At 37.8% G+C, this 18,709-nt stretch overlaps 2 protein-coding genes across 2 annotated transcripts in view; both read right to left on the minus strand.

Annotated features, from left to right (window-relative positions):
• The window catches only part of tcf7l1b (transcription factor 7 like 1b), an 83,556-nt gene extending 66,867 nt beyond the window's left edge, over positions 1-16,689 (minus strand). Inside the window, exons 1-3 of the mRNA XM_079638362.1 lie at positions 15,784-16,689; positions 15,606-15,678; positions 13,682-13,809 (exon numbers count right to left, since the gene is read on the minus strand). Of these exons, the coding sequence (XP_079494488.1) occupies positions 13,682-13,809; positions 15,606-15,678; positions 15,784-15,969 (387 nt within the window). The 5' untranslated portion in view covers positions 15,970-16,689. The remainder of the gene's footprint in view (positions 1-13,681; positions 13,810-15,605; positions 15,679-15,783) is intronic.
• LOC307012107 (uncharacterized protein) overlaps positions 1-18,709 on the minus strand; it is a 328,649-nt gene that overhangs the window by 181,761 nt on the left and 128,179 nt on the right. The window lies entirely within an intron of this gene.

Raw genomic sequence — 18,709 nt, forward strand, 5'->3', positions numbered from 1 at the left:
GAAATGAGTGAGAAACACCAGAAACTCCTCATATGAGCCGCTCACAGTATAAGAGTCTTTCCTTGCCATTAATGATTGGATAACACGCATACCGGTGCGTCTTCCTCCATTAATAATAATGGTCAGTGCTGTGGCTGAGATATATACGTAAACCAACCAACGTCCGAAAAATGAAGTTTTAGTCGCATAACATCAGTTAATAGAAACGCTGTCATTTCGCAATAGTTTTTTGTCGACATTTAGGAAAAAAATTCACAATTTTTGCGCAAATCTGTAATGGATATGCATATACTGTGTGCTTGTGCATTCATTTGGATCTAGGCCTAAATCACCTTTAGATCCATGTTTACGCAATGGTTGCTCTATGGTCCAATTTTCTTCATTAAAGCGTTCTATGCCATTAGAAACTCTAAAAACCTTGTTTTGAAACAAAGAAAGCATAAAAAAAATATAGAAGGCTGTATTGTTAACATTGTTTACAATTGAATGAATAACGATGTAATGAAACACTGCGAAGTATAAAATGCAGTATATTTAAGGTTTATTGCAAAATTGTCAAATATAAATGTACACTACTGTTTAAAGGTTTTGGGTCCATAAGATTTAAGAAATTAATAATTTTATTTAGCAAGGACACATTAAATTGCTCAAAAGCGAGAGTAAAAACATTTATGATGTTACATAAGATTTCTATTTTTAAAAAAAAAGCTTTTCTTTTGAATTTTCGAAGAATTCTGGGGATAAAAATATCCACAAAAATATGGAGCAGCACAGCCGTTTTCAACATTGATAATAGTCAGAAATGTTTCTTAAACATGAAATCATATCAGAATGATTTCCGAAGGATCATGTGACACTGAAGACTGGAGTAATGATGCTGAAAATGCAGCTTTGATCACAGGAATAAATTATATTTGAAAATATATTAACATAAAACATTTATTTCTATATGAATAAACACTGGTAACACTTTATTTTACAGTGTCCTTGTTACATATGTTACATGTACTTACTATAGTAATAACAGTAAATTATGAATAATTACATGCAACTAACCCTCAACCAAATCCTAATCCTACCCTAACCCTATAGTAAGTACAGGCAAGTAACAATGACACTAGGGCTGGGTATCGATTCAGATGTTCCAATTCGATTCGATTTCGATTCGCAACCTCTGAATTCGATTCGATTTCGATTCTCGATTCAATTTCGATTCCCGATTCGACTCAATGAATATAGATTTAATACAAATCCTTTATTTATTTATTTTTAAACGGTGAACATAAGTTTACGAGTGGTTAATTAATAAAAAGAAATAGAGCCACAAACCTGTATATTAAACTTTTTTTTTATTTTAGTTACTCTTGGGTACATTAAAACCCAACTTCAAATACATACAATGAATAGACAGGATTTTGATGCAAGATGAAAAATTGATGCTGAAAATTAGACAAGTCAGAACAGTCGCATGCCTTGATCAATCAGGATCAGGTTATTTTATGTTTAAGAGAAAACAAACATAAAATCTCACAGCATTATCTGTAAAATGGAGGCTGCAAACCTATGAACACTGTAGGAAAACTAATACTGGCTTTTGGGTGATAGGTATAAAAAAATAAGATTTTTGGCCTTTGAGAATCGATTTGGAATCGACCACATTTTAAAAATCGATTAATCGAAAAATCGATGACTAAATGACACCTTCAAATAAAGTGTAACCTCATAACTTCATCTGAGGAGTTACATAGATTAGTTTGATATCTGCTAAAAGGGACGATATAAAAATGTCAAACATGCACGTTTACTTCATGTGCTTCAAAACAACTTTGTCGTCTAATTTCTTTCATGCAACTGTAAAACAACGATGTTTAATATTCCTTCCATCCACACCTCCACTTTCTCTCTCCTTCACCCCCTTCCCTTTTCCTCATTTCCTTATCATCACTATCACTTTTCCCTCCTTCCACCCACCAACTGTGCAGCACGTCAGCCTCGTCTCTGCAACTCTCTCCGCTGAGCTTTAACTGAAACCATCTGCTAGGAATACCAGACTGATGAAGGTCTGGTTGGGAGTTGCCCCCCCCCACCTCACACACACACACACACACACCCCTTCCCTCGCGCTCTTTCTGCACAATCAGATTTTATTAGCGTACACTCCAGCACTTAGTGTTCTGGTTTTAAGAGCACTGATGGCTCTTAATGTGAAATAAAACCCTGGCCTCCACGTGAGGGGCCACACATGATCCGGAGGGGCCCCGGTGTATTCGAGGGGGTGCGAAGCCCTGCTATCAATCAGCCGAAGAGCCCTTATCACGCTGGAGAGAGACGGATGACCCCCACACCCGCCTGGCCACGGGGGGTTAACTGTGGCCCGCCGGTCGGGGGCTTTAGCCTGGACTAATGCCTGCTTCAGATTCGTGCCAGATTTTGGCACGGGAACCTGTTAGAAACGCTGATGGCGCATCAAGAATTAATTCTATAGTTATGTGCGTTTGAATATATGTGCGCAGGTTTGTAAATGACAACGGGCGTCGGGACGCAAGATTCGATTGTTTTTATCTTGTATAGTGTGTCATAGTGGACGACAACCAACTAGCGTCTGCGATGCCTCACGATAAAAAGAGTAGCGCAGGGGTGCCCAATCCTGCTCCTGGCGATCGACTGTCCTGCACAGTTCATCTCCAACCCTAATCAAACACACCTGCCTTTAATTTTCAAGTGATCCTGACGTGCTCTGAAGACCTTAATTGGTTGCTTCAGGTGTGTTTGATTAGGGTTGGAGATGAACTGTGCAGGACAGTCGATCGCCAGGAGCAGGATTGGGCACCCCTGGACTAGCATGTTTAAAAAATATATATATATTTTTTAAAATCGGTCCTTCACGACTGGTTCCATCAAAAGAGAGAACGAGTGCGCACGAGTGAGCCTGAGTGTGTGAGCGAGTGAGTTTGAGTGAGTGTGGGTGTGTGTGTGTGTGTGTGTGTGAGTGAGAGTGTGAGTGAGCGAGTTTGAGCGTGTGTGTATGTGTGCGAGTATGTGTGTGTGAGTGAGTGTGTGCATGTGCGAGTATGTGTGTGTGAGTGAGAGTGTGAGCGAGCGAGTGAGTGCGCGAGTGTGTATGTGTGCGTGCATGTGAGTGAGCAAGTGTGTGTGTGTGTGCGCGCGCGTGTGTGTGTATGTATGTGAGTGCGTGTATGTGAGTGAGTGTGCACGCACGTGTGTGTGTATGTGTGTGAGTGAGTGAGTGAGTGAGTGAGTGTGTGTGAGAGAGAGAGTGTGTGAGCGAGCGAGTGAGTGAGTGAGTCCGTGCGCGCGCATGTGCGTGTGTATACATGTGTGCGAGTGCGTGTGTGTGTGTGTGTGTGAGACGGCACGCGATGACTGGTCGGGAAGCAGTGTGTAGTCTGACATGTTTCTTGTCCACGACACGACAAGATTTTAGGAGTCAAAATCGTGACACAGTGACTATCATAACAGACAAAAAAATCCTGTAATCTGAACCAGGCATAACACTGATACCACAAGGCCTAGAGGGGCAAGTGGGTATTAGTGGGACATATGATAAGTGCATGCATGCATATTTGTATACTTAAAGGGCACGTGACAGGACGGTATTAGTTTGACATGCACAGAAAAACAGACCTATATTTCATCATGGTCGGCTTTATTTTTGACCTGTGAGCAGCTGCGATATCTTGCTGAACCAACATGAAGTGCATTGCATTGTTTTCCCAAGCATTTTCCACATTGTGTAGAGCTAGTGCTTAGGTATATGCATTCTCTATGGGAGTGGATGACAAACGCTCAAAGACATGACTGAACATATGCTTTGGTCCCTCATAGCCAGTGTTGTTATTGTCAACTAACACCATTCAAAAAAGAAAGCATTTCATTGAAATAAAGCTGAAGTTAGTTTTAAATATTGGACAAAAAACTACAGAAAAATTGCTAAATTATAAAAATTAAAGCTAAAAGGAAATAATTCAAAAACGGTAAAAAATAAAATGTAATTCAAAAATAAAAATATTAATAAATAAATAATACTAAAATAACACTGTTCAGAGTCTCATTTTTAATAGAAGACGGAGCACCGCTTAAAATAAAAAGAAATAATGCAATGTTTTCAAAAGTAAAAATGCACTTTTCAATAATTAGACTTAAAAATGAAGTTAAATGTAACAATTCATAAATAACTTTTCAATAAATGTAACAAGCTAATAAATAAACATTTAAGATTCCACTTTTAATGTGTTGCAAACAAAGATTTTAGAGGGATCGTTCACCCAAAAATCATTGATTTTTTCCATAGTATTTATTGTCACTATTCATATCACACTCAATAAGTGTCACGAAAGCGTCCACAGAGCGTGAGCCGAAACACATCTGGAATATTCCACCAGTGAGACGACGACGCCAGGTCTTTGAGAGCAAGAAGTAAACTGTTTGAAAACACCCACTACACCACCAGCTAACAAATATAGACGCTGAACTAACAAATCAACTCCCACAGTAATGAAGGCCCCTCTAAAGTCAGTGCGCTCGTCCTGTTTTTAGCCCGATTTTTTAATGTTAGATCATAGTGGTTAGTGGGTGTATTTGCTGAGCTAATGTTGATTTTAGCCAGCTCCCCTAAACTGAGCAAAACTAACACAGAGTTAATCTGCAGTCACATTAGATATAATTTGGCGAAATTTCACAGATAAAAAAGGTCCATTGTCTATAATACATCAATGTATGAAGCACAGATCACATAGGCTAGATATGAAGCTTGTTTTCACAGTGATTGACAAAAAAAATTAAGAGATGATTGTAATTTTTTTAATCTGGCTTTTTTTCTCTCAGAATCACAAGATATAAACTCCCAATTGCGTAAACTAGCATAAGTTATAAAGTCCAAATAGCGAGATATAAACTCACAACTCGGAGAAAAAAAGTCAGCTCACAATTCTGACTTTATAACTCACAATTTTGAGATAACAAGAATTACAAGTTTATATCTCACAATTCTGACTTTATAACTCCCGATTACAAGTTTATATCTCACAATTCTGACTTTATAACTCCTGATTGCAAGTTTATATCTCACAATTCTGACTTTATAACTCCCGATTACAAGTTTATATCTCACAATTCTGACTTTATAACTCCCGATTACAAGTTTATATCTCACAATTCTGACTTTATAACTCCCGATTGCAAGTTTATATCTCACAATTCTGACTTTATAACTCCCGATTACAAGTTTATATCTCACAATTCTGACTTTATAACTCCCGATTACAAGTTTATATCTCACAATTCTGACTTTATAACTCCCGATTACAAGTTTATCTCACAATTCTGACTTTATAACTCCTGATTACAAGTTTATATCTCACAATTCTGACTTTATAACTCCCGATTACAAGTTTATATCTCACAATTCTGACTTTATAACTACTGATTACAAGTTTATATCTCACAATTCTGACTTTATAACTCCTGATTGCAAGTTTATATCTCACAATTCTGACTTTATAACTCCTGATTGCAAGTTTATATCTCACAATTCTGACTTTATAACTCCTGATTGCAAGTTTATATCTCACAATTCTGACTTTATAACTCCTGATTACAAGTTTATATCTCACAATTCTGACTTTATAACTCCCGATTACAAGTTTATATCTCACAATTCTGACTTTATAACTCCTGATTGCAAGTTTATATCTCACAATTCTGACTTTATAACTCCCGATTACAAGTTTATATCTCACAATTCTGACTTTATAACTCCTGATTACAAGTTTATATCTCACAATTCTGACTTTATAACTCCCGATTACAAGTTTATATCTCACAATTCTGACTTTATAACTCCTGATTACAAGTTTATATCTCACAATTCTGACTTTATAACTCCTGATTGCAAGTTTATATCTCACAATTCTGACTTTATAACTCCTGATTGCAAGTTTATATCTCACAATTCTGACTTTATAACTCCCGATTGCAAGTTTATATCTCACAATTCTTACTTTTTTTTTCCTTCAGCTCAAAATTCAGATCAAGCTGTTTTCTGTTGATCAACACAGCGAATCCACATGACCAACTTGAACCCGATTTAAAATATGCATAGGGAAATCTTGCATATTCACACAAAATACCCCATTGTGGATTCCTGTTGATATAACTGGATTTCACCTGCAAAAATTCCCAGAGCAATGGTAAATGTGACCTCTCCTTAAGATTCAACAGGCCACTTTCGTCATCCGGACACCTAATATGACAAATATCAACCCCGGGTAGGAATGCTACAGATTTTGTTTACGAGCTTGTTTATGAACCGCTGGTTTCAGGCGAAGAAGAAGAAAAAAAAAACTCAAGCTACTGTATCTCAACACTATTCCCCTATATTAATGGGAATCAGCACCACAGTCCGCTGAGAGCCCGATAGAAACTTTAAAGATCGGATAAACAACTTGTCCTGTCAAAAACATCCCAGTGCGAAATTAAAGTGGGCGCCTTCTGTCTGAACCTGGCCGACTGCGAAGCGCCTGCCTCAGATTAATAAATTGATGAAAAAATACATTTATACACACACGCTCATCCCAAGCAGCTTCAAAGGCCTTTCATTGATGTCACTGAACGTAGCGAGAGCGTGTGTGTGTGTGTGTGTGTGTGTGTGTGTGTGTGTGTGTGTGTGTGTGTGTGAGGAGGGCTGGTTGGTTCGCCAGTCCTCATGGGGGGTCGAATCTCTCCTGAAGGGCCTTGCTCTTGAAAAGCCAGTGAAGGCTATAAACAGAATATGTAATGGCAGGGACTGAACAGAGGGAGGGATGATGGGCAAGCTATGGGTGGCAGAAGGGGTTGACGCCAACTCCCGTTCTCCTAAGAGAAAGCAAGGAGGAGGGAAGGCCAAGGCTGGCAGTGTTTCACACAATTCAAAGAGTATAGAGCTCGCGCAATGCACTCATAGTTTTTCTAGGACACGAGTTGAATGGTTGATGGGTTTATAGACAGCTTATGTTTGGACAAGAACCTTCAACATCCCGACTCCCCAACCATCAAACATAATGTGAGACAAATGCGAGAGGTCAACGAGAAAAAGTTTCTTGACCACCACTGTTTTTGTTCAATGTCTTTTCAAAGGATCTGAGCACTCCAGCGCAAGAATATAACTTCATAGACGGTTGAAAATGAGGCTGTGAAGGACAGAAATACAACCTGTTAATTGGGCCTCGTTATTCGTGAAACCAAGGCATAGTTCAACCAAAAATTGAAATCGACTTGCCAACTAATTAGCGGCTAAAAACCAGCTACCATTTTCCCAAAAAACTTGTGACCATCTTAAAGAGGACCTATTATGGTATTTTCCATGTTCATCTATCTTTAGTGTGTAATGTTGTTGTTTTGGGCATGAAAAAGTTCTGAAAAGTTACAAAGTCCCTCCAGCGGAAGTTATATTTTCTATATCAGTGTCACTGTTTCTGAACTCCCTGAGTAGTCTTGAGTTTTCTTCCGGGGACAAACACGTCACAATATTCCTCTTTTAAATAATTACCACCCAAGGTATGTGCAAAATAAAGGACTAGTCTAGCCAACCAATCAGAACACACTATGCTGGAGACGGAAACTAAACAGAGCATGAAAACATATTCTAGTAAACCTCAAAAACAAACTTTGTAAAAAGGGCATAATTTGGAGGATTTTCCCAAAGGGTCCAAAAAGTACCAGTGAACAAAAAGAAAAATGATATAGGATGTGAAAATTAGGGGCCTTAAGACAGCATGACATATTACACACTGCATTTTGGTTCCCTGCAGCCATTTATTTATTATCAATGGAAAAATGAAAAGCATGAACAAAAATGCTGAGTACACAAATGAACAACGCAAGTACCGTTAGACAAGTCAAATGTTTGCCAAATTACATTTGCTTGTTTTTAAGACTGAAAAAAAATATGTAGAAGTCAGTCGAGACTGTTTACACAGTTGTGTGATCGCAGCATCAACAAAGAGAACATTTGGCAACTACCTTTAAGGTCGCCATCAACAGATCTGTCTCTCTCTCGCTCTCTGGTGAGCAAACACACACGGTTAGTGTATAATCATAATGATCAGTCTGTTAGTTAGTTAGTTACACTGACTGAAGACATGAAGAAATTAAGATTCTGTCATCATTTACTCACCCTCATGTCAGTCCAAACGAGTCTCAACTTTATTTCATGGAACAAAAAAGCAGAAGAATATTTACGCTGCTCTTTTCCATTCAGTGAAAGTGGCTATACAGCTCCAAAAATGACAAAAAGCTGCATAAAATAGTCCATATGACACACCTGCCATATTCCAAGCCAACTGACTATTGTTGGTTTTTGTAATTTTTTTAAGTTGAAAGCAAAAAAAAAAAACTCCATTCAAGTTCATTGTTTAGAGAAGAGCAGAGAGAACGTTCTGCTTTTTGTGTTTGGTGGTGGAAAAAAGAAAAAGTGCGTAAATGACGACAACTTTTCCTCTTTGGAACCAAACAGGTAGGGCCACTAACACACACTAACAGTTTACTCACACAAGGACAGGATATTTAAGAAATGAACACACACACACAATAGCACTATCGACTCAACTGTGTCTGAAAGATTTGAAGTGCTAAGAGTTAGAAAACCTGAATGTGTAAAAATTCCCTGGGGAAACCTGGAATGCCGTAAAATACATGTGGCATGAGCTATGATGATATGCTCAGGCATAACAAAAGTGTGTTTGTGTGCGAGTTTGCCCTGTGCTATTCTTCCCCAAAAGACAAGACTAAACAGTTTAAAATGCGTTTCCACTGAGGTGTGTTTGTTTGCCGGTGTGGGCGGCGCAACACAAAAGCCACAGTTGCAAGGTTTGGCGAGTCGCACGGTTCCTTGTTCTGTAGACGCTCGGGCCCAAAACCTGACTGCGTTAAAATAACACGGGATTGTGCTGAAAGCTTTAGCACTGGGAGGTAGAGACCGAAATTGAATGAAAAAAAAAAAGAGTCTGAAAACCGATTACGACCATGTGCTTCAATGGCTTTTCCAGGAGAGTGAAGACTCGACCAGAAAATCATTTCAGCGTGTGAATGTGCATTAAAATACAATGTTAGAAACCACCACAGGCCCTTGAAAAACATTTAGGATTGAATGCATTCAGTACATTTACAACACTACATGTAAAAACCTGTCATTGAAATGAATAGAGGCATTGCTGTGGCTTGAAAGAGAATAATACAGGACAACGACTGTTATGAGATTATCTATGACAACATGTAACTTTATTTTTTTTTTTACATGTTGCGAGCTGGATTCGAACTCATTTCTCCCAAGTGAGCACCAAACTTCAATACGTTTTATATGCCTGCAAAATCACAAAACAAGGAAGGATTTTAAAATCTTTCCAATGCCACACCAAATGAAAGTATTCAAAATGTGACTTAATTTTATTTCGCCAACAAATGCATTGTAAATATACTCAATATATTGAGTTCTCTCAGTTTCCAACACAAGCCCAAAAGCAGACAATTCCTCAGGCAAAGCTTGAGCATTCATCTCAGTGACAAGCACTGAGAAGAGTAGAGCTGGTTGGCCGACACACTCAATCCTTAAAAACAGTCCCACTGGATTATTGAGGAATGTCAGCTTCGAGCAGGCCCTAAATCAATTATGGGAAATCTGCACGCCTGCATTTCCCCACATCTTTCCCTTCTGTCACTTCATACCTCTGTTTCTTTCCATCTTCCACTTATTAATGTCTTCAATTCAGCTCTTTTTCTCCAAACTCGGTTCTACACAACGCTTTTTAAAGTTGTCTGGACGGTTGTCCTCGCTGCTAGCTGAATAGAAATGTGAAAAAAATCAAACAACAAGCATGAGGTCTGAACTGAACTCAGTGGCTTTGGCTAATCTTGTGCAGATCTGACTGTAAGGACACAAAACACTTCAAGAAAAGTTCAGGTTTTGGTGGGGGTGACAATTTTTTTTTCTTTTTAGCAATTTATTTCATTGATGTGTTGAAGGTCTTCAGCATTCACAATTGCATTCAAGGTTAGTGATTTGAATTAAAGTGTAGGTTTGAACACACACCCACTTTTCACCGACAGATGCAACAGATTTTCGACTGATATTTATATGACTAGAAAGAGAGGTACGAGCAAAATAACAAATTTCCAAAAATCGTCCAGTTGGAGTGTTGACATATTTACATAAGACACATTCTCGGTTCAAATGAAAAACTGAACTGAAAAAAAAAATCATTATAATAAATATATGTAAAAAGATTTTTGTACTAAACTTTTGTAATAACCAATAAATAGGCTAATTATATTTTACAGCTAGCCAATCCATCAACTATTTATTTTGCCATTACAACAGTTCCTGTTGCAAATCACATCAATCAATAAATATGATGTAACCTGTCACTCAACAACAATACCCTCATTAATCACAACGAGGGACAGCATGTTACGAGTTTCTGTACAACGAAGAATGTAAAAAAAAAATGTAAAGGATTAGCTAAAGAATGGTTTTGTTTGTACTCCTCAACTAAAACCACAGGTATTCAAAACTCTACATTCCCTTTGGCAATTTTTTTTTTTTTACTTCTTCCCTTTTTTATCCACAACAGAAGAAAACTATAAATATTCCATGAAGTCTGTGAATTCAGAGGAGCTTCTCAATTCCACCTCGGGGGTTTCAGAGCAACAGCACAAGAAATGTACATATTAGTTTAGAAGTGACATGATTAGAAGTTTACTCTATTTGCGACTGCTTTAGGCTTCACTCTGGCATTCAAGGCCAGCTTTTTGAGTGTTGTGCAATCTCAGATACCTGAGCATGATTTGTGTCTATAATATAGTAGTAACCAAACAGTTGTGTGGTTAGGAAAGGGTAAATAAATATAAATGTAAACAAACCTCACAGAACCGGACAACAATTTTATTGCATTCGCACCGTTACAAATGTAGTGCATCATATAAAAGGGAAAGAGACCAAAATATTCCTGACATTTTTCGGTGAAATAATTTGAGAAGAAAAATTGCTATTGGGGGGAAAAAACCCTTTTCTTTTGAAACAGACTCAATCTTTCATCCAATGGTGAAAGTTTAATGGCTTTCATGCAGACAAAGAACATTCTCTTTTATATTCAGTTCCCCAAATTCTCCACTTTACAAAACATTCAGCCTACTGTTAAAAAAAGAAAAGAAAAAAAAAGTAAAATTACTCAGAATGCAAAAGACTTATGCTTATTCCTGGCAAACATACTCTACGTTTGTGCATTTGTGTAGCCTAAAAGTTGGAGCGTAACCACAGAAGATCGTCCAGATTCTGACGGGCTCCTTCAAGTTCTTCAGCTTTGTTTGGAAACTTCCTTATGTGATTTTGACAGCTGTGACTGAGGCTGTCTGAGCGAGAGCTTAAGATTAGTGTGTAAATATCTGAAGTATGCCAACTACTCATTGTCTGACGCGCAGCTCGCTCTAGAGGTGGCGATTGACAGGCTAAGCCCATCTGCCTCAATGACCTCCCATTTCACTTGGTCCACACTGGGATGGATCCGATAGGCTTAAAGCACGAGAGCCGGAGATATCTCTTACTCCGGGATGATCTGTTTTCAGGAACTTTCAGATAAAAATACGAGCAGCGATATGCTCGGGTTCTGGAGGTTATGAACTTGTAGCGATTCGAATACTGTGAGGAATAATAAATTTTAAATGCCTCTTTTTCAAAACATGATGAGGGAAAAGATTAGATATTTGTACATCCGGATGCATTCGGTTACGGTGCCATTTTACTGTGGGAAATCTTTTGACCATCTCCCATCAGCTAAACGAATTAAAATAAGATATAATCCTTATCCTGAATGACATCATCTGAATGTTCGCTAGTAAACTCATATTAGCCTCTGGCTCTTTAATGCGCATTATATTAGTGGTAACAAGAGGGCTTCTGTGCTCGTGACATTGACGTAATTCCCCAACATTTTTGGACGTGGTCTACGAATCATAACGGAAATCTTGCACAAGTTTGCGAGTTGCAGGTACAGCCCGAGGCGATGTTATGGGTGGGATGAACCATGATAATTTAAGAAATAGGCTCTTCCCACAACAACACACTATAGGCTGAGGAACAAAAGAGACATGGGTACCACTACTACTATGCATCTAGTCTGTAAGGAGCAGCCATTAGGCTAATGAGGGCCTATGGAGATCCCAATGAAGCCATCAGCATTCACTCAGAATCACAATGTAAGACTAACGCCTCAGGAATTGAATGGAAGGGATTGGGAAGGAGGGAGAGCTCGTACGGACGAGTGAAAAGAAACGGAGAGGCCAAGTAAAACTTGCGCGAGTGTCTGGAGGAAGGAGGGGGGGGTAAAAAACGCAACTTTTCACTCAAACGCTTGGCCGGGTCCAATCAAATCACATTGCGATTCAGAGTAAAGCAGGAGGATTTGAGCTTCGGAATAAACAATGGCTGTAAAACTTGTTGATTTGGGGAGATGGCTTACGGTTTAGCCAAAAAAAAAACACTCCCGTTCTCCTTCTTTTCTGTGCAAAGAACCAACCGTTCATTCTCTTTTTCTGCAGAGCGCTGACGCATAACGCCACAGCAAAGCCATACATGAATGCCTGCTGAGTTCTTTGCAAATTGGGTTGAAAAGACCCAATGCTGGGGCTAAAAGGGCAGTCAACCTTTCCCAGACGTGAACACAAAACTCAAAACACATCTATAGGCAAACTCTGCAGCCCTCGGACTAGAAGAACGAACACCCAGATAGAGTTTCAGTGTGACAGATCTCTTCTCTCGGCCAGTCTAATCTTATTTTGAAGAAAGCTAAACAAGCAGACTGAAAATGCTTAATTACAGCCCAGTGGCAGACAGCACTAAATTAGATTCGCTGGGTATTAGATCAATTAGCCAAGCATTTTACAGGCAAACATGAGGAATCCTTGGCGAAATGTGAGGCTAAAACACTTTAGACACGAGATTTTGGCAAATCTGATCCTGTAAACGCTGGCGATAACTCAACATGATCTCTTGGACTACAAAAAAAAGAATGAAAATCTGTCAAATGCAAGTCAAACAGCTAGAGTACACAATTAAAACCAATTAAATAGCCTTGAAAACTTGAACTAATGCTGACATCAAGTCTCAGCAGTCCACTTCCACATGCATATTCCTTAAATAACATGAAATTACAAAAATAAAGTCTACATTCAATCCACTTCCACATGCAAATTACTTAAATAACACGAAAATACAAAAATAAAGTCTACATTCAATCCACTTCCACATGCAAATTACTTAAATAACACGAAAATACAAAAGTAAAGTCTACATTCAATCCACTTCCACATACATATTCCTTAAATAACATGAAATTACAAAAATTAAGTCTACATTGACTGGTGATCTGGTGGCTAAAACTCAATTTCCATGAAAAGGTGCAGATTTTTTTATTCCCTCAACTAAGTGGCTGTGGAAAATGGTCAAAACCGTAGACGGTGAAGGAAACACCCATACAATATTCAAAATATTGGTTGACCAGGAATCCTTAATAAGGGAAAATGTTGGTTTCGATCCATACGAGGGCCATTATAAACTCTCACATGACGTTTCTCACTGGCTCTTGAACTCAGGAGATGCACAGAGACAGACAGTGTGTTTAATGGCACTCACCGTTCTTGCGCTTGGAGACAGGGCGCCGTTGGACAGGTAAGGACTGGAAAGATCTGGGATCATTAGAAACGGGTAGCCGGGATAATGTGGGCTCTTAAAAAATCCTCCATCTTGCTGTCTTCTCAAAGCTTTACAGTGGAGAGAGGAATGATTAGGGATCCATGTGTGGACAAACATTTAAGTAAAGAACAAGTATGGCAAGCTGTCTTAACATTTATTCCCATTATTGATACTAATAGTACTTATTTTTGTAACTAATACAATATTAACTAGTAGGGCTGTAAACGATTAATCACGATTTAATCGAATCCAAAATAAAAGTTTGTGTTTACATAATATATGTGTGTGTACTGTGTATAATTATTTTGTATATATAAATACACACACATGCATGTATAAGAAAAATGTGTTATTTATATATAAAATAGTTATATTTATATATAATATAAATCATATGTAGTGATTATATATACATATATATGTAGTATATAAATGCAAATATTTCTCAAATATATACATGTGTGTGTATTTATATATACAAAAAAATTATACACAATACACACATATTATGTAAACACAAACTTTTATTTTGGATTCGATTAATCGCGATGAATCATTTACAGCCCTATTAACTAGTATCTTTTTTAATATCACTAGTAACTTTTCATTAAACACTAGTACTAATTAGTGACAAGTAGCATTGCTACATTTTTACCATTGAATTCTACGTATACCCGTGTTTATGGTTTTTAGGCGTTTACTACGTATAATTTTCTACACTTATAATATAAGTTTCTACAAGCAATTGTTTATTAGACAGTAGTACTTATTTATGACTAACAGCAACACCTATTCCAGATTTATACTGAGTGTCATAAAAATAGGTGTTAGTATCTAATTTCTATTACCATCCCTACTCTTTTTAATTTTTTTATATCTGTTCACATTGTTGTTTTAAATGTGGCGAAATATCAGATTCCAGTGTGAACAGATCATGGTCCTGAACTCATGCATAAAAGAACGATAAAAAGACATGTCATAAAGAAGTAAACACGGAGGACATTAAAGTAAGTGATTACGCGTTTAATTATTGTGGGAGCCAGCGAATTTATGTGCAGGTAATATTAAAAAACAAAGACGAGGCTGCGATAAAAAGAGATCACCTTTTTTAAACATTTATGTTTAAATATATAGAGCGGTCACTATAATATTTATGAGCCTTGACATATATTTATAATGTCCTTCCACTGACTATCTTTCTAACTGTCTTGATAACGTCGGGTATGTCAAATCTTTTAAGTGACTCCCATGAGCGGAGAAATGTGACTTAAAAGACGCTTGAATTCTGATTTAACTGTTCAGACTGAGGTCACATTGCAAAAAAATCTGACCTGTATCTGATTTAACACCACATTATGGAAGTGAACAAATCATAATTGAAAAGATCAGATTCCATGTGGTTTGTGCGGTTCACACTGTCATGACAAACACAGTCAAATAACAGATTTAGGCCACATTTACCTGCAGTCTGAATGTACTCGTTCTCTCACTGGTTTGTTGTTTTTTTACTTGTAATCCATAATATTTATTTCAAATGGCTACCTTTAGTTACATTTAGTAAATTAGTTAAACCTTTAGTAAATACACTTTTCAACAAACTAACAAAAACAAATTTGAAACTGGTTTTGTAATTGGTATGCACACTAAAATAGGTAACGTTACTGAAACTAACTTATCTGAATAGTTGCTATACTATTCTGAGAAAAAGTAGTGTGAATTTGGAAAAGATACCAGTCAGAGTTAGATTACTTGAACTTCCAAGTAATTTTAAAAGTACTAACGTTAGTAACAAAAAGAAACTACTTTTCAAAGAATAGCCTAATTGTTAAATCGGACTGCCATAGCAGCACCAGAGAGCTCTTACCTTCGGCGAAATACTCTCGGGCTTTCTCATAACTTTCATGATCAGGTCTTGGCTGAGGTCTCCTCTCGGTTTGCTGAAGGACAGACGAGGAACGGAGAAAAACAAAGCACAAAAGTTATTTTCCGTCGGCAACAACCACATCCATGTGTCTGTCAACATGCGGTTGTGTCTGACTTACCTCAGAATCAGATGAACTGCTGTTGTTTTCCGACTCGTTCACTAGAGAGGACTTGACATCGTCCAGATCTCTTTCGGCAGAAACGTTTTCGGAGATTTTGTCCTCTTGTTCTCCCTCATCTTTGAATGAGATCATTTCATCGTTCGCCCCCAATTCATCCCCTCCACCTCCGTTAAGTTGTGGCATGTTTACGAGCGTCTTGCAACGGTTACAAAATCTAGAGTTTGTGTTGACTCTGAAGTGCACGAGAACGTGTCAGTGCGGGGGAAAAACACACGAGATATTTCAGAAATAATCCTTGATACATGAATTTAAATCCAATTTGTCCATGATTACGTGCGATCACACAAAGCTCGACAGTTTCATCGGTATCCCAGCTACAAACTCTGCAAACTCCAGTGTAGCGCTGTGTCCTCTTCTGCTTGTCGTCCCGACAAAACTTACCACACACAAATAAAATAGTATTTTTTTACCCGATTCTACATTCCACATAGACCGAATGAATCGAGCGCCAAAAGTTAAGCGACTTTTCTTTTTTTTTTAAAACGCAACCGTCAGTTAAATGCGCGTGAACAAAAGTTGCAACGGTCGCGGCGCCTCCGTAGTGTCTTATCCCAAAGAAAGACGTGTTTTAATCGCGTAAAACACAGATTCCTCCTCAAATCAGCTCGTTTCTTCCACGTTTTGAATTACCACCGTCATGTTTGATCAACGGTCTCTGAAAACGGTGTGTTTGGACGCGAAGAGGTTCCGTTGCCCTGTACGTTGAGCTGCTGATGGGGAATGCGCAAGCACGCAGCAGCGCGTGAGAGAGTGTGTGTGTGTGTGTGTGTGTGCTGGACGAGCAGAATGCAGAGGAGGAGTTAAGCGCTGAAAAACGACACTCCATTCAGAACACACACACACTAGAGATGGGATTTATGGCTCTTTGAGGGGATCCGGATCTTGGCGATCCGTTCCTTTCAAAGAGCCGTTCAAAAGAACGGCTCTTTTGGCTCTTTTTAAATATTTAGTCAGTTTTAAGAAGCCAGCTTGGGGGCATCTCAGTTTATCCTGGAAATAATCAGTGGGAGGAATGATGAGGTGAGATTTGTAGTCAAATAATTAAAACACCAATATCTGAGTTTGAATTATTCTGAAATATTGATTATTACCTCATTTGTCATGTGTGGACTATATTCCATAGGGTTGCACAACATCCCTCTGCTTAGAAAGTAACATCACTATTTTGGATTTACCTTTAGTACAAAGTGTGTGTATGCAAAGCTATGTTGACTTATGTTATTCATACAATACCTACTCACAAATAAACATAAAAAACAAAGCCGGCTGCAATGAATTTCTGTGCAAAACAGCTTTTACTACAAACACTTCCACACAAGAACATTTTGATAAAAAAAAAAATATTTAAAGTTTTAAATATATACTGTAGATAAAATTAGAATAAATAAAATGGAAATGTCTACATACAGTCCACTATTACTACTATTACTTATAATATTATTAATAATACTATTAATTATAAACTTTGCAAATAGGACATCACCCGATGATCGATGATGTGACTTATATGGTTATTTTTGTATGATCAACTCCTTAATATTCCTTCATTCAAAAAACGTAATTTGATTTAAGGATGGAGATTGCACAGGAAAGTAAAGTGAGTGAAAGCAATTGGGACATTGCTTTATTTGTATTATCTTTACTCTTATTGGTGTCGTGTTACAGACCTAATTTAAATATTATGCAGGAAACAGAAATCCGATCGGTTATCCAGATACAGAGGCTACTTAATATGAACAAATGTAAACGCACGGTGTCCTGATTGACTAATGATCCGATCTGCTTGATCAGATCATGGTGATCGCATGTTAATGCCAAGTGTAAACGCAGCCTTTGTGTGCATCTGTGTGAAACACGCATAGGAAAAAAAGAACGACAGAAAGAACGGCTCCCCTCCCGCCGCGACTCGGCTCCCATCGTTCATGTTTATGAACCGTTCAAAAGAATCGGTTCGTTCGCGAACGTCACAACTCTAACACACACACACACACACTCACTCACTCAGAGAGGTTTAAAGGAACAGTTTGTTCAGGGCTTGATTCTTGAAATAGTTCAATGACACCAGGGCTTGGGATTGTGTTATTTAAGCAATATTACAAGAGCACGAGCGCTGTTCTTCAGAAATTCAGCATGGCTTATAAATTCAGACGTATTCAATAACAATTCTTATAAAACAGTTAAACAAGTTATAATTATCGAGACCGTTTCTGACAAATTTGTCAGTTAGTTTAATAAATTTCTTCTCCATCGTGAACGAAAAGAGAAACCTGCTCTGTTTTCAAAGTTACCATGAAATCAAAATTACCTTTTTGTAATGGAATATTGCATTATTATAAATTATTTATCCGTGCGCATCATCTTTAAAAAAAAAAAAAAATCGTGTGACCTCGTAGCCTAATCTTTAAAGTCGTAGTGATATCAGCATTGACTTTATTTACTTTGTTACCTCACACTTGTGGTGAATAATTAATCAGTGCAAGTTAATACAGAAAAAAATGTGTTTGTTGTGGTAATCTTAATCCAAATCTAAAAATTTGCTTCCAATAGACCCCTTTTCAGATAGTAAACATGGTGACTTTTTTTGTGGGCGGAGCTTAGGTGGTGGCAGAACGATCACTCTGGGCGCTTCACTAACTTAAGTTTGCAAGTTTTGTTAGCTTGTTTTTTTAACAATGACTGGAAAAAATCTGATTTTCTTCTTAATGTGCAAGCTCACTCACTGTCCAGGACCGCGAATTTGCAAAAGTTAATTTTAACGGACGGAACCAGATTGGCCGACCCGTACACGCTCAGTCAATGGATGGATTATCTGACAGGATTAACGTTAAAGGAACACGGCAACTTTTTGTGACTTTATCTTATT

This window comes from Phoxinus phoxinus, assembly GCF_949152265.1.
Source record: "Phoxinus phoxinus genome assembly, chromosome: 15".
In the NCBI taxonomy this organism is placed as follows: domain Eukaryota; kingdom Metazoa; phylum Chordata; class Actinopteri; order Cypriniformes; family Leuciscidae; genus Phoxinus; species Phoxinus phoxinus.